At 37.2% G+C, this 17273-nt stretch overlaps 1 protein-coding gene across 1 annotated transcript in view; it reads right to left on the bottom strand.

Annotated features, from left to right (window-relative positions):
* Window positions 1-17273, bottom strand: part of SLC2A13 (solute carrier family 2 member 13) — a 178093-nt gene that overhangs the window by 32807 nt on the left and 128013 nt on the right. The window contains exons 5-6 of the mRNA XM_026868199.1: window positions 15259-15422; window positions 10276-10396 (exon numbers count right to left, since the gene is read on the bottom strand). Coding sequence (XP_026724000.1) covers window positions 10276-10396; window positions 15259-15422 — 285 coding nt within the window. The remainder of the gene's footprint in view (window positions 1-10275; window positions 10397-15258; window positions 15423-17273) is intronic.

Here is a 17273-nt window from a genome sequence, read left to right on the forward strand (position 1 = left end):
CAGCAGACTTAGGGTAGGCGGTTGTTGTTCAGACCATCTAGCATTCTTCTGTGCCCTGTTTTATCACTGATATAAAATTTTTAAGTTGCCTTTGATGGGGTATAGCCATTGCTTTTTCCAGTATGAAGATCAATGTTTTTTTCCTCCAAAATTCCAACATATACACATTACAACTGTTTTGCAACACAATAAATCTGTATTGGCTAATAAAGACTAATGATCACTGAAGGTGCAGCATGAAATAAGCAAGGAATACTTTTTTTTAAGAAGCAATTTAAAAATAACTGAAAAAAAATCATGTTCTGAGACTGTTTACTTTAAATTTCTCTCTCAAAAAATGGAAATAAAATATACAGTAGTTTCAGGCTTATGCTCTTCTTCACTCTCGCCCCCTTACTGTTTGCTAAACATACTATTTGTTAAACAATTTTAAATTGAGCATGTACTCTTACATACATGCTTATAGTGATGGAAATAAATGAGGACAAACAATATACCAGGAAAATAAATGCACAATACTTACTAACATGTAACTACCTACTACAGATCTCCTTCCTGTCCTCAAATGTACCTTATCAGCCCTACCCAGATATACCCAAACACTTCACAGTATAAATCTATAAAATATTGGTACTTCAAATCTACACCACAGATTAGTTATAGCCTTGAAAGCTCTATACCAGAACACTCCAGAATGTCTATGTAGGAAAGGAAATTTGCACCCAATCATAAATGGGAAATGTATTTCTGTTTATCATGAAATATTTATATCCATGCTAAGGTTATGAGCTAGTGTCTTGGAAACAGGTTCTTCCATGAAGAGAGAGTTGAAAATACCTAGGCAGGATAGTTCTCAATCAGACTGACAACTCATCAAGATTGAAATAATTTCAAAAGAAATATCTGAGAGAGATGATTTGATTTTGATGAAACCAGGCAGCATTACAGCAGAAAGGTTTTGCAGCGTGCCTAGTTCCCTCCCGGCTCACCAGCTGGGCTCCTAGGCAACCCAACAAGGCAAGCATCTAGACTTCAAATGCTCCAGCCTATGTAGCAGAATAACAACAACCAGGAATGTGAGGCTTCAGAAGTCTGAAGATGATCAGCTTCTTTGCAGCTCAGTGACATGAAGCCTACAGAACAAAAGTATCAGTAGCCTGGCCCCTCAGTTTATTTGGAACTGCCACGGAATGGGATTTCAGGGTTCCTGCTTTACTATCAGAGTATGTTTACTGACATACTGATGGACCATTAAGAGACTAGATATCCCCAAACTTGCAGTTCCCCACTCCAATTCTGCCATCACAAACAAGGCTTCCATGCTCTTATGTCCTCCTCATTTGACCAAGTGGGAATATCTGACATCTAGAAAGCCTAACTTCAAGTCCCTTGCTAGCAACTTCTTGCCAGCCTGGGAACTACCAGCCTTCAGGATGCTTTGACCAATGAACTGTCCCTCAGGTATAGGTTGATCCCAAGGATCACAGTGCCTTCCTCTTTTACAGAAAAGTCAAAGTACGTAGACTAATTATTACTTGGCTAGCTTACACATTTTTCTTGATATCAAAATTATGGGGTTTTTTCTTCCTAACAGAGTGGTTTACTAGCCTCTAGTACGGTCTCTAAAAAGATTGAATAAAATCTCTGACCTGTTAAGGTGACCCTCCAGATGCCAATGACAGGTTCAGAATTGCTTCTTCACCTGTTTTTCCCCCACTGTTTAGAATACTCCATGCTTACATTTGGTTTGTGATTATATATTGGGCTTTAAATTTGTAAAATGACACTGTAAGTAATAACTTTCCTACAATTCTCAGGAGTCTCTTAATTTGAGCTGCAAATTGTACCTTGTCACTTCCTGTTGAGTGATTTAGCAGTAAAATACCTTTGACCAGTGCCCTTGCTCTGCAAGTGCCATTTCTCTTTTTGTCAGTTTGTCTTTTTCAAGCTGAACCTCAATTTCTGAATTGCTAATTTTAAAACATTTCACCAGTTTTCACTTTTACCACATTTTAAGGAAATTTCAACTCTGCCTTTCATATCCTGTTACCCAGTTAGTAAACTATATTAGTATGTTCCTATCATCCAATTACAAAAATACAAACTGAGCTTGATAATATATTGTGGACTATGTAGTTCTTTTCTAGAATGTAGTAGTATAGTACTAAATCAGGTGTTACATGGGTAGCATGAACAGTCTCCCAGAATAATGCCCACAGATAAGGATATTTCTGGGGGGTGGACTGTTTCCAGTTGGCTTGGATTCATCAGTCTCAGTTAGCATATGCTGCACAATCAGCCCTTGTACGTGAAGAAGTAGCTGTACATTAAGTAGCTATGCATGAAAATCTAATACACTTGCAACACGTAAGACATTTTGCTCATGTCCTGTCTTCTCCACACAATAAATTTCACTATTGTGAGCTTGTTGAACTCAGAGCTCCTGCTCTGCATGAAGCAATTATTCATATTGTTGCACAAGGTTTTCCTCATAGAACTGTAGGAACAATAAGAAACAGGCAGGAAAGGCTCGACGTAGGGACAGAAGGGTCTTGCAATATCTGCTGAGGATTAGCACATACCACCCAAAGAGAACATAAGCTGCAAATCACCACAGGCTGGAAGGGAAAGTCATTGATTGTGCTGCTTTCTACTCTTCCAGCTTGCTGTTTCCCATACTGGAGACATGATTCTAGGCTAGGTGGATCTTTCATCCCAGCTGGTATGCCCTCAGATTCACTCTGTGCTCTCAAGATGGGTTATGCACACAATCCTCTACCTCTTTTAGCATGCAGTGTAGTTGCTTTCCAGCTCCTTACAGCTTAACACCACACTGGAATCAAGCTTTCCTTGCTTCTGTGCTTGTATTCTCTTATCTACAACCAGAGAATGACTCTTCCTCCAGCCTTAACTGAAAGAAAACGGCAATGATAGCAGAGCTATCACTGGTCAGAGTGTGCCTACCCAGCTGGACTCAACAAGGGAGACAGGCAACTGATTAATCCAAACAAGGAAGACAGACAAGATATTCAACTCAACAAAAATATAAGGACTTTTAGACAAATATTGCAGTTTATCAGCTACATATGTATCAGCAATCTTTATCAGCTCTGTTGACATATGAGGACATTGATGCATTTAGCTTTCAGCCAGCTACACGACTAAAGAGCTTAGTCTTTTTTTTTGTAAATGGCTTACTCTATTTTTTTGTACACAAACTCATTTTGGTTAGGTACTAGGACCTTGTTTAAAACTGCCTGGTGCTTGTAGTTGTTTGCACATGCTTCACTGCACCTCAGGCATGAAATCAAGCACTTCCTGTGGTGCTTTCAAAAGCTGTTAAACTGGCGGAGAGTATAAGGGGTGTTTTAAGTAGTTAAAATGCATGGCAACTGCAAGATAGCACTTCAAGCTCTTGTATCTGAGACACAGTAAAACAATATTTAACAACGAATGAGAAAAACCTACTCGGACTCCAAGAGCACTTTCCTGCTATTATAGGAGACCAAACAACAGAGTTTATTTGCCGAGGTCTACTGGCAGTCTATTAGGTAACACATTTATCCACACAGTGATGTCCATAAGGAAAAGCTACCATTTATAATCACAGTACTCATATGCTACCTCCAGTTCTCTAATTTACCACGCAGCTATTCCAACAGATCTAAATCACAGTTACATTCAAGTATGATCAACCCTTCCTCATCTCAAATCAAGCCCCTTCTCCATCTAGTCCACTGAAACTGTTCTTCACTGATTCCTTCCTAGGTAAGTTCCAGACCAGTACTGAATCCTTACCCTTTGTGATATGCCAACCACATATAAATACATTATCTCTCTTTAAACTTCCCTTAAACACTTTTTTCCCCGAAGACTCACATACCTCACCTAAGCAATAGAATTTATATGAACTGAGAGCAACTGTTTTTGGCTTCTTGGTGTTTGCTAATTCTGCTTTAGAGCGGAAGAGGCTCCCTGTCCTGGTTCAGCTAGGATAGGGTTAAATTTCCCCAGCAGGGGGAAGGGATCTCCAGCTGGGATATTCATACCATGCTGAGGTCAGGTCCGGCAGCAGCAAGTGAAGCTTTCCTTTGTGGCTTTGGTCGCGGGAAAGCAGGCATGGGCTGTCTGTATCCATTGCGATATTTCTCTGTATATCTTTTGTCTTGTTTACTGTTATTACTGTTTATTGTTGTTAGCATTGCTACTGTTGTTGTTCATATTGTTTATCACACTGTTGCATTAAACAACTTCTTATTTTAACCCGGGTTTGTGCCTCACTGCCAGCCTGACCAGCTGAGGGTGGGGGAGGGGCAACAGCAACATGGTCTCCGGTCCCAGCAGGGCCTAAACCAAACACACTCCCAATGGAGTCCTTTTTTCCTACCTATTAACAGTCCTATAAAGGAAAATACTCTCTACAAACCTTGTTTTGCTTAAGGTCATCATGGCTACACGACTACTACCATAAGCACCTTGACAGCAGACTGTGCTGGAATGCTGACACCACATGAAAAGTGTTCTGATCTACTCACACATAAGTATCAATTGTCTCTTGTCTTTGATTATGTTTTCTTATGAATTTATATAGGCCCTAGCACAACAGCCTCCTGATTTATGCCTGGAACTAAGCAATACAGACAATAAGTAACAAAAACCACTGACTTACACGTACCTTTGAGTGTAATGGCAGTTTCCATAGAATACTTTGCTTTTAAAACTACTTTTCCAAAGACACCCTACACAGAGATACTATACACCCAGTTTCTAGGCAGATCAAGTACAAGCCTTGTTCAAACCTGATTGAAATCATCCTTGTGTGACTAAAACCTGCAGAACATATAAAGTATAACCCCATCACTTTGGAAGATTTTACAAAGTAATTCTCTAAGCATTGTTCCAGTTTTTGTTAAACAGCAAAGTCTTAGAAGTATTTAGCAGAAATATGAAGTGTTAATAGGGTACTATACGAATATCACCTTGCTCCCTCAAGGTTTGATTTAAAGACAAATGAGTGAAAATGTTAACAATGGTTATAAGGTCTGCATTACACTCACAGACAGTTCAGGTAAGTGACTTTTTGGATTTTTGTCTTTGAACTATGATAGGAGTTTTTCCTCATTCACATTAAAGATGCTTACTACACCACAGAACTGACATTCCTTTCTATCCCTTTATGATTTTAAATTAAATTACAAGTTTTGATTGATAGGAGCAACATGCCAGCAAATGGAAAATGATTACCAATTATTACCTTGCATTATCAACTTAACATATTTCAAGATTATGTCGAGGTCATTTTACAGTTCTACAACATAAACTGTCTATCAGAATTTTAATTACATTTCATAAGAGCTGGCAAAAGTATTGTCAAACATGTTTATCTCTTTGCATACTCATAATCTTCTGATCTTAACAGCAGAAACACATTACTGCATTTATTATTGTAATTCTCAGTCATCAGAATGACTAGTAGCACAGTCACTTTGAGATCAGAAATATAAAATTAAAATCATATTTTAAAAAACACCAGTTCTGTGATACAGTGACAGTACAAAGAATACCAGTGTCTAGCTTGCAGATAAATTAGATTAACAAGTTAACAAAATAAGGTACAATAGCTAATATACCTACTATATATATCCTAAGGCTATTAAATATATAATGAAATCAGCTTCAGTTACCAGGTTAGCTGAGTTTTTCAGAATTGATCACAATTATATACATTTGGTAAGTTTGTTAAGAAAATATGTATTTCTGCCTATTCAGCTATCTTGTAAAATTGCTGTGTAAGAGTGCTTAATACTGGTGCCTTCATCTCACTGGTATTTGTACAATGAGCTTAGAAACATTAACCACGTGAGGGAAAGTAATTCAAAGATGAACAACAGAGTCCTTGTGTGCCTGGCACAGCTGGCACTGCCTGTATTATTTCAATCAAACTCTGAAGACAATCAGTTCAAGGAGGAACCTGAGAAAGTTCTTGTGCACATGTATCATTTCCCTAGAATATGAGCCCCAGAGTTAACATAAGCTCAACACAAAGTTACCATTTTCATATAGTAGCCTAAGTGAATAATATTGCTTGAGCAGAACAAGTTCAACATTATGTCTTCTACAGCTGACCAAGTGTCAAGAAGTGCAGTAGGAGAGACAGACACATGAAAGGAAGAGGAGACAGGAAGACCAAAAATACAATGCAACAGAACAATAGCCATTTTCCAGAAATGGGTGAATGTCCCAGAGAAAGACAGAGTGGGATGGTCACACCTTTGATTCTTTAAAGATTGGAAAAAGGCAGTAGGGTAAATATTGCACATGCCCTAACCTTGACCTCCTTCCAGATCCAGGCAAGTCCCCAGTAAAAGTGGGAACATGTTTATAGAGTTTTGAGTAGTCAGAATAATAATAGGAATAGATAGCTTATCTTTTAATTTTTAAGATGACAAATTTTTGGGTGATGTTGTTTTGTACTCCTAAATTTACCTCTGAGCTTCTCTGTAGCCTTGATAAATAACAGTTCACAGCTGCTGAAGAGATTAAGATCAAAGAAGAGAAGTGGCCACACTGCAAACATCTATACAACCTTATAGCAATTGAGTGTGAAAATGAAGTCTGATTTAAGGATGGCACACAGATGAGCATTCATCTTGCCTTTCCTCAGTAAGACACTCACCCATTTCCACCTATGAGGAGGCAAAGAGTATCAGTGTTCAGGGTGTCCTGGTGGATTTGCATTATTTCAATAGTATCTTTGTGAATGAGGATGACGTTTAATTTTTTTCACTGATTTACAGATATTTTTTTTGGCTGTTGATCAACTATGATATTATACATCTCTACATCAAATTAAAATATTTTACTTGATACTTGCATCCTATCGTATTGGTTTGTTTTCTGCAAGCACGTACAGGTAATCTGTACCTCTCTTTGCATGGCACAGCTCTTTCTGAATGTAGTATTCAAGCCCTAGGTGCTTTTCTGAATCAGGACAGTGACCGTGTTCTTTACTTGCTAGTCTGTTCTATCTTCATTGTTACTGTAGCAGCAGGAATTAAACTGTGAATAGAAATATGGATCTGAAGGAACGACAGACTGTTTGTAGTAGCTCTAAGGCTTCCATAATGGACACCCACACTTACTATAACCCAAAGGATGTGCAAACATAAAAAGCATTTTTACCCTGCACAGTATTGGTGAAACTTCTGTTGGCAAAATATATTTTACTGATGTTTTTGTAAGTTATAAATACATTTTGGCAGAGACAAATACAATTTATATTTAGGAAACACCCCCATATTCTGAGATGGCCAAGCTGCAAACAGGTTTAGGCTCTAAACATATTGCACCTCAGAGCAGCACTGCATCACCATTAAATAAAGGAGACTGAGCATTTCTGCAGGCACACATATTTAAAAGTGGTTACAGTAGCTACAGGGAGATGGCATTATGTGTTGATCTTCTGACATCCTGCTGTCTTTTCCTTTTCCAAAACTTTCTGAGACCTCTTCAAGGCTTGCAAGATACAATGCTAAGCAATCTGAGATACCAGCAGTTATACTGAAGCATGCTAAAATATGTATTAAACAGCGAGAGGCCACTGCCATCAAGTTACTTCATTTTACTTTGACTGGATATCTTACCTAACTATCCCTACAGTAACATTTGCTATGCTACGTGGTGGCTATCTATACAGTTCTGTTAACGCCATTAACCTTAGAGCAGCATGGAAAAATATGCAAAATTAGCATTATGCAGAGTAGACTTTTACTTTCAAATCCTCAGGTATAAGAATCTCTTTGACTCAACTCTGTAACTCCATGGGGAATACCTTCAGGGCCAAAAAGGAGTGAGAGGTCAGTCTCCCAAAATACAGTCCAACCTTCAGCTTTCCTTTGGTTTGCAGTCCCCACCTGCTCTTCCTTCCAAGACCATGCATGTTATGCCAAAGTTCTAACTTGGGTGGAATGGTGAAGATATCATCTACTTTCTGATGATAAAAACATTTTTTTAAGTTTAATTCAGCTTATTACCCGTGTGCACAGAAAACAGGAATACCCGTATCTTGAACGGCCACTTTTCAAAGTCAAATACAATGGCAGCTGTATGCCATTCGCTCTAGAAATAATTTAGATAAAGTAATAAATTAATGTATATTCTCTATGTGCAGCTACAAGAGCTTGGCAGAAAGGCATGCTGAAACTAAGTACCTCTGGAGACATCACTGGAGACAAAATGTTTAAAATGTTTCTTCCCTTGATCCATGCTGAAAGCAAACAGTATTTCTCGCACTTACGGCTCCCTTGGCTGAAGACACCTGGAATTTTGAGGCTTTCTGCTATGGAGTCAGTGGCTGATACCACCACCTCACATAACAGACACTAATATTCATGACCCTGAAGGAATGTTCCTCCTCCGGCTCTAGCAAGGTCAGGGTTTGGTGATGTTTTGAAGCATGAAGATTGATATCCCAAATATAGTTTTAGATACACAAGTATGAAAGTTGTTATTAACTGTATAAATGCCTAATTTTTTTTTTACATCTTTTAAAACAGTGAGTATGGTAGACCAATTCTGTGATCTGTGGCAACTGCACCCATTTATTAGTTTCAACTCTTCTGGAATTTGTTTCTTTACAAAGTATACTATAAGATTAAAATAGTAGCAACTAAAGCTTTCTCATAGGTTGCTTATTATTTCACATCCCCCTCTACATGTTCACTTTTATCTGTAAACTGAGAGCTCCTCCTATTTCAAAATATTCCCACGTGAAAATATTTTAATTATTTTATTGCTCTTTTCTAAACACTTTGAATCTCTATCATCTGCTTTTGGTCACTTCATGTCAGAAGCATAAACTATGACAGATTAAAATATTCCCATAATTCATGAAACACCATGCCTTTACTAGCACTACCCGCTTAAATTTTTCATGCTTTTGCCCAGAAGTGCACACTGAGCAAGCCACAGAGAATTTAAATTTTCTTCATCACTAGCTGTGGTTAACCAGAAAATGAAAACTGTGTTGAGTAATTTTTCATTACTTCATAAGGTATATGAACCATATTTCTTGTATGCAGATTTTATACTGTTTCAGGTCATATAATCACCTTGATTTATTTGATAACAAATAATGAGTTCTGCAAATGGTGCATCTTTGCTGTCCAGACATCCTTTCTAAATAGTTAAGTCCTAGGCAAATCCTTTTGACACCCTACTATTAATGTTATCTTATTCTGAAAGGAGAGCCTTTGTAAGCTCCTTCCCTCTTCACATCTTTTAACCAGATTATTGCAATTTGAAAAAATTGTATAGGCACATCTGAGAAATTGCAAAATACAGTTGACTGCAGTAGAAAACAACTAAAAATATAGGCTTTTGCACACAGGGATCTTGATAGCTGGTGGCATCTAATGTTACAGTTATTAGCATCTATTTACACTCATTTCAAGACCTTCTGTCCCCTTCCCAGGAGTCCGTAAAATTTCAGATCCTCAGAATCTTTAACCTAAGACATTGTGCTGGCATATGAAAAGCCATGAACAATATTTCTAGCCAATATCACTAGAAAACTAGAAGTGTACTTTTCTTGATATTTATTTCTATTGCAAAGACATGTAAAACTGATTTTGAACATGTCATTTCAGCCATTTAACTAGTCTTCACTCAATAGAGAATTTTGCAGTCTGCCAGCTAAATGAACCTAACAGCACTCACCCATGAATAAAACCCACAAAATATAGGAAATGACACATTCCTAACATCCTAGAATTTATGTTATTTTGAAAGCACATCTTCTACACACTATAGAAACAAAGGTTAAAAAAACCCATTTATTTTAATTAATTGGTCTGTAATTATCTGAATATTATTATTTTTTCACTTAAGAACACATCTTCTTGAAGAGTTTATAGCTGTTATACATGTAAAATATACAAGTAGATGAATAACAGCAAGCATTTTTACCAATTACTTTTAAAATATTCCAAACTTTGTGTTCACTATAAAGTGCAGCAGGTGTGATATAACAGAAGAGATCTCGAGCATGTAGTCTGCCACTTAACCATCTCATTTAGTCCAAGAAACTCCACAGGATTATTTAAAGCATTTAAGCAATTTTCTCTATTGAGGAAAGTAGGATCTTAATTTTAGGTGTCTAGTTAGTGCGTTCTACTAGACTGTGGAGAAATTGTCTATTACTCACACTAGGTTATAAAACTCAGTTAACTGGAAACAATGTTCAAGAAGTCTGGATGAATGATCATGAAATCTCACCTGTATTTTGTGCAGGTAGAGTTTTGATGTGAAGGATCTGGTGGATTAAGTGTGATTCTTGGCGAGACCTGAGCTGATAGCAAAAATCCCGAAGCTAGGATAATGAGTGCTACAGCAGTACCTAAAAATACAGATAGAGAACAATGTGATACTTTTCTCCAGAGCACATGAAATAATTCTCTACTGAACTGAACTATGCCTGGGAAAGCAAGTCACAGAGCATTTGCTAAGGAACTGTGGTGAGAACCTAAGAAAAACACCCTTTGCTACATCCACTTCTTGAAGCAGGTTAGATGTTAAAATCAGTTTAATGTCCAGATATGAAATTAATAGGTTGAGAGGTTTTTTAATACGTGGAATCAAAGACTGCATTAATGAATGGATATGTTCTTTATGGTGCTGAAAATAATGCTGTAAAGGTAAAATTTAATAGTGACTGTGGTGACTTTGTCACCAAACTTCTTCCCACTCCCAACCCAGACCTGCAGGCTTTCCTGTAAAACAGAGAATAGCATCAGCTTTTTCATTGACTCAACTTCCTTTTGTGAAACAAGACAAATTTGACTTTTCATAAAAACACCACCAAAAAGCCCAACTGCAATTTCTGATCTTGTTTCGAAGAACACACATATCATGTGCTAGGAAAGAGTCCCCTTTCACCTGTTTGTCCCCCCAACAAATTTCTTGTGCATGAGTTGGGCAAAATGATGAGGGAAGATGGCAAAAAAAGGTTCATACTTAGTGCAACAGGCCACTACTAGAACATAACTCATAGTTTTCATACCTTATTTGTCACACACAATACACTGTATCATTTTAATTAAAATTGATATACTTCACTACTCATGATACTAGTGCAACTATCCCAAACTCAGATTTGTAAAACTTTTACATCTTGCTACTTGATGAGGCAGGGTTCTATGTCATATAAAACACCCTGTATACCTATGTCTATACTCACTATATAAATATGTGGCATGTTTTATTTGAGAGGGCACACATAACATGTATAGCCTGATCTAAGAATACAAAACTAGTAATAACATTATTTATGAGTTAGTTACTAATGATCTAACATTACCCTTACCATAGAAAAACAGACTCACAAAACCACTGAAGCACATTCCAGCTGGAAGGCAACATATATTCAGAAGTGCACAGTGATACAGCTTAATGGTTGAGGGCAAAAGAAGGGATACAGTATTCAGTTCCAAATATACAGATATCATCCCTTTGCTCTGTTTCTCAGAAATGCATCTGTGCAAACCTGTAGAAATGTCACTACATAGGAAACCTTAACATGTCATTCTGGTAATCTTTAAGAAATTACATGTTATATGTTTTTTATTTTGGGGTTTGGGGTTTTTTTTGGTGGTCAGAGGGGATGTTTTGGCAGTTTTGGGGCTCAGTTTGATGGTGTTTTTAAAGAGAAAAACAAGAGTTTCCTAGCAGGCAAACCCATGCAGTATGTGAAAAGCTTTTTCTGAGATATAAATAATATCTTTAGTACCAAGATCTGTGCAATAAAATTATTCATGAATGTGTCTGTGCAGCACCCATGGCTAATAGGCATGAATATGCATCAAGTGCAGATGATCTGACCCCACATTTACCTGAACCAAGGCAACTAAGACCTTAAACTCAATCACAAACTATGTGGAGAAAGCTCCTACCCACCATAAAATGTGATTTCAGCTCATTCTATACTTAGCTTTGTACTGCTATGGCTAGTAGGTATGCTAATAATCAGAGCTTTCTGTGCAGGCTAGATATTGCACTAGATTTACAGTACTTTCAAAATGCCATAAACCAGACAGCAAATACCTTTAGACAGGGCTTATAATCTTATTCATATTCATTCTAAATATGCTTTGTCTCTCTTTTCAGTTAACCAAATACACTGACACTCACTTTCAGTACCTCTGCAAATGTCTTACTTCTTTGGAAAAGTACCAAATATGTAAACTTGGCAAATGAACTTTATTATATATTTTCATTCTGTGGGAAGTTTGTCTATGATGAACAAAAACAAACAAAAAACCCCATACAAAACCAATACATCATTAGCTGAGATGAAACAAGAAAAAAAGGAAATATCCTGAAGATATTTTAGACTCTCTCTGTTACAAAGAGAGATATAAATTGTCCAATGCCCAAGTACCAACATGCTTTCAAATTGACAATTTCTGAAGGGGAAAAAGGAAAACACAAATAAAATAGATACTGCACTTGTCAAAATTCCTGCATGTTTCACAATTAATAGCTTTGAAGAAAGAAATTAACCAAAGAAAAAGAGCAGAGGAAAGATAACTAAATGATGCCAAGATACAAAATGAATAGGAAACTAAGATGAATCAGTAGCTGTAGAAATGAGAACTTAAAAGGTGTGATTTTTTTTTTTTTTCAGAAGCAGTTTACTATAATTTTCCTAATGCTTCTGGATCTATCTGAAAGGCTCAATTTTTCATAAGTTGCTAATTTTAAAAAATTATAAAGATATATTAAATTAAATGTAAAATAGCTCTTTCCCAAATGTTTTCAGAAAGCAGGAAAAGATGCATGAGTTTACAAAACAATTACAGTATGCTGGCTTTGAATCGAAATATTAATGTTACTATCTCTCTACTGATTATTCTTGTAGGTTATCAGCTAACAAACATCAAATCAATTAACCTTTACCAAAAATACCCCACACCCTTGCAGCAGCAGGCAAAGGTAGTAATTTTGTCTTCATTTTATGTAATGGGAGACTGGAGCATACTTGGCTCCTCCAAAGACTGAAGAAGCAGCTAGTAATAACCCAGTGTGAAAGTCAATGTCCTCAGAAATGCAAACCAAAGTAGAGCAGTAAAATATATTTACCCCATGAGAAAACTAATCATGGAAAACAAATTCATCAACAGATTTAGTAATTATCCTTTTATTATATTAAACAGCCCTCTTGCAAAGGAAAACATGTTGTATCCACCTAAATCAGTGTCAAACATTGCATTAAAAAATTCTAAATAGTACAGAGAGATGACATATGATTTCATTACCATCATTATTTGCATTTTCTTTAAGGAGGGACTATATAATAAAGAACACAACAAGCAATGAAGCATAGGTCAAGTGACACTGCAGACTGACAGCCAGCAACTGACTACAGAAGAAAGGCCATTTTTACCAAACAATTACTTTGTGTCCAAACACCATAAACAAATAACGCTTAACTATATTATGTTCCTTTGTTAATTCTGTGTCTTATTTCTATATCTTCCTCTGTTCTATGACTAATATGATTTGTAAGAGACATTTGTAGCTACATTTCAAAAGTATGACCTCTGAATATGTTAACCAGTCAAAAAGCAAAGAGTTCTGTGTATGAAAAGTCCACATGGGAATCACACCTACACAGCTGGGTCCAGATAAGCAATAAATTAATGTAGACTGGCCAGGCATATGAGGTTATTTGGGCCATATATATAAATATATATAAAAATATTCCATTCCAGTAAGTATAAGGCAGATGCAGCACCCAAGAACCAGAAGTACCAGTGCAGGGCCAGGAGAGGTCTGCTTCACAGAATGACAAGAAAACAGACAAGTACCACAGGAGAAATAAGCTATTAAGCATAGGAAATGGCACAGAACCAGGTACTTTACCTCTGAAAGTCTTGGCACTGGCTGGAGGCACAGAACAACTTACAGGGGAGATGTATTTTTAGCTGATCTAGAAGTAGACTGTGATACAAGTAGCAATTTGAGACTTTTGGTTTTTTAAGACATGAGGAACATGTTTTTCTGATCTCTGTCATGACCACATTTCTGAACATGGATCAGGAAAAATGCTTAAGGTTTCTTGATTCCAAATCAAAATGGTAACACACCAAATACACATTTATTATAACTTGAAATACCAAATCGCTTCCTGCATGTTTTAACTTACAGATTTGAGTAACTGTGTATCAAAGCAGACAGGGCACTGTGCCATCACTGTTCTGCCTATATAAAAGCATTCAAATACTGTGACTGTAGATTAACTCCCATCCCTTGGGAACTGCAGATGGCCAACGACTTGGCAGGTGGTCCCCCACTCTGTCGTGTTGCATTAACTAGAAGTTTGGATGCCTGACAGCAACAACAGAACAAAATATGGAGATGTTAAACCTTCCCAGCTAAACAGTTGTGAACATTATTTCAAGCGAAGCAGGAACTGTTTCCCTTTACCAAACCCTGTCTGAAACATTCAGACATTCAGCCAGAGGTAGGTAGCACTCACAGATCACTTCTGGCAGAATGTGTATGTAACATGGGAGCAAGTAGGGATTTACTGGCTGTAAATGGCAGGATGTCGCTGAGTGTAGGCAAGACTGCTCGCTCTGCCTTTTCCTGCTTCCAAGAGATGGCTACATGATGAGTTACAGTGTTTGAATATTTGGACAAAACGTGCAAATCCAGAATTCTGTCTTTTAGTATCTCATACAGGAGATGAATTAAAATCACATTAGTGTAGGTAAGGTATTTACCTACACTAAGGTACTGCATTTGAGATAACTATACAAAGAACTGTATTACTTTTTAAAATGTGTCACAATGGCTATATAATATGCTTTCCCCCATAGTTCTTGATAAGATATTCTGAATTTCAATTAATGACCCAGAAATTACATATCACACATACACACATGAGATGTAAAAACTAACCAGCTGTGAAGTTCCAATCATTTGATTCCTTATACTGAAAAAAAAGGCATAAAAACCTAAATAAAAACATTGTCAAACATGGCTTGAAGGAGAAACTGCACCTGAAAACATAATATGCTAAACTGTTCTTTTGTAAATTAGCCTTTAGCTGTGATACTAAACTACTAGTCTATATGATTTCAGGGAGAAGATGGAGTCAACACATTTTAAAGAGGGCTACTTTGAAGAAATCAGTACTTGAAATTTTATTTTCATTTTGTTAATGAGTAAAATACAATACACTAATTAAACACTCACCTGTTAAGCTACCAAGTGTAAGTTTCCGGCGACCCATTCTTTCAACAAGCCAGACTCCCACAAGAGTAAAAATGAAGTTTATAAATGCTGTCAGTGCAGCCAGCCAGATTGCAAGCCTGTCGTCTTCAACACCTGACATCTGCAAAATGGTAGCACTGTAGTACCTGCAAGCAGAGAGAAACACAAATATGAACAGTGATGATTTGGCTCATGTCACAATTTCTGATTTTAAATTGAAAAAAATCATAACAAATATCAAGTGTGACATCCCACAAAGTTTTGACTGGAAGACATCAAGAGATGAATTGCTATTCTCTTGGCTGTTTGTATTTCCAATGGTCAATTGTATTCTGCTAGAAATGGGGCTTGCATTTTTAATTTAAATGAATCTGGCTTTCAAATCCAGATGTTGCTTTGTGCTCTATCTTTTTTCTGCCAAAACATGCAGGATTTTAGCACTCTGTGTACTGTCTAGGGAAAGATAGCTCAAAAAATCAAATATATTTTCAGTCCCGTTAAAGGTCATACAGAACTAATCTATGGCATCCAACGTGTTGCAAGTGACACTTGCAACCTCCTGGTTTTAGGTTTTGCAGTTTTATTTCACTGCCACTGAAATGCCTGAAACCCTCTCTATCGTATTACTTTTGTCTTAACCAGAATACGATTGCTTTGAAATGACTTAGCACCAACTTTGCAGGGATGTGAATGTGCACCCAACAGAAGCATTTGACAGAAACTTCTAATTCTCTCTCAAATGAATCAACCATTCCAGACAAACAGTAACTCATAAATAAACCAACTGAGCAAAATGAAAAGGGAAGAAAAAGGAAGCCTTCTACCATTTTTCACAGAGACCAAATGAACTCAGATATTGTGCCTGTGTTCTCAGGGAGAGCTAAATAAACCTTCAAGAAAACACATGAGTAGTATTGTTCGTGCTGCCAAGCATTTTTCATCTTGTTCTATTAATCTGTGCTGACTCAAATACTGAATATTCAAGTCCTCAAATACCTAGCAGCCTACAGTCTATCACACAGTAATAACCATCAAAAATGTCAGAGCTCACTTGATTTTTTCCTGGCCAAAATGCAGTTTGCTCTTAAATATCCCCTTGTCTTAATGCCCAGATGTGTTATCCTCAGAAATTTCAGTGGTCCATGTTTTTCTAGTCTAAGCATAAAACACTTCTAATTTCATATCAATAATCCATGATGGACAATATGCTCAGCTGACTACTTGCAAAAGTACTTGAGCCATTTAATACATTATCAGTCATAAGTGATTGTGCCTATGTCTGGATGTTACTGCCTTGCCTGTAGGCTAAGGCAAGGTCTTTAGATGCTCCCACCTCCCTTCCTCACCTCTTCTTCCCCACCAGTACAGCCATCTGAGGCCATGCCTACACAACCAACTCATGGTGCAGCAGCTGAGAACCTTCAGAGCGAAACTGTTGGTACTGAAGACTCAGTATCTACATACATATGGGTTTGGAGCCTGACTCTGTGGCCTGCCTGCCCATTAATGGCTGCAATGCCTTGTCCAGGCTCATTTCATCTGAAAGGGCTGCACAGTCTGAGTCCAAGATTTGCACTCAAATAAACAGGTGCAAATCTTGGAGAGAAGGATAGACTTCATCTGAATTAAAGTGCTAATGTTAATACACCCTCACTTCTTAAGACACTCTAAATTAAATTGCTAACTGCCTGTCAAAACTTACATTATACTGCACTGTTCTAGTCACCAAAATCATCCAAACAGTCTCTGATCTCCCAATACATCTTTCCTTCTCTTCTTAAGGGTAGGAAAATAACAATAAATGTCAAGTCTTGGCCTGCCGACATCTACTATGAAATTCCTATTTACTTCCACCAGACAAGGCTTCAGGAAGCCACATTTAACTCCACACATCTAAATCTTCTCAAAATCCAGTTCTACTGTGAAGTCAGAAATGGCCAGTTGTCAGCAGCAAAGTATAGCATGCTTATTCTATACGGTTAAAAAAGCAAAAGACT

Source organism: Athene cunicularia (genome assembly GCF_003259725.1).
Source record: "Athene cunicularia isolate RWA chromosome 1 unlocalized genomic scaffold, athCun1 chr1_part2, whole genome shotgun sequence".
Taxonomy (NCBI): domain Eukaryota; kingdom Metazoa; phylum Chordata; class Aves; order Strigiformes; family Strigidae; genus Athene; species Athene cunicularia.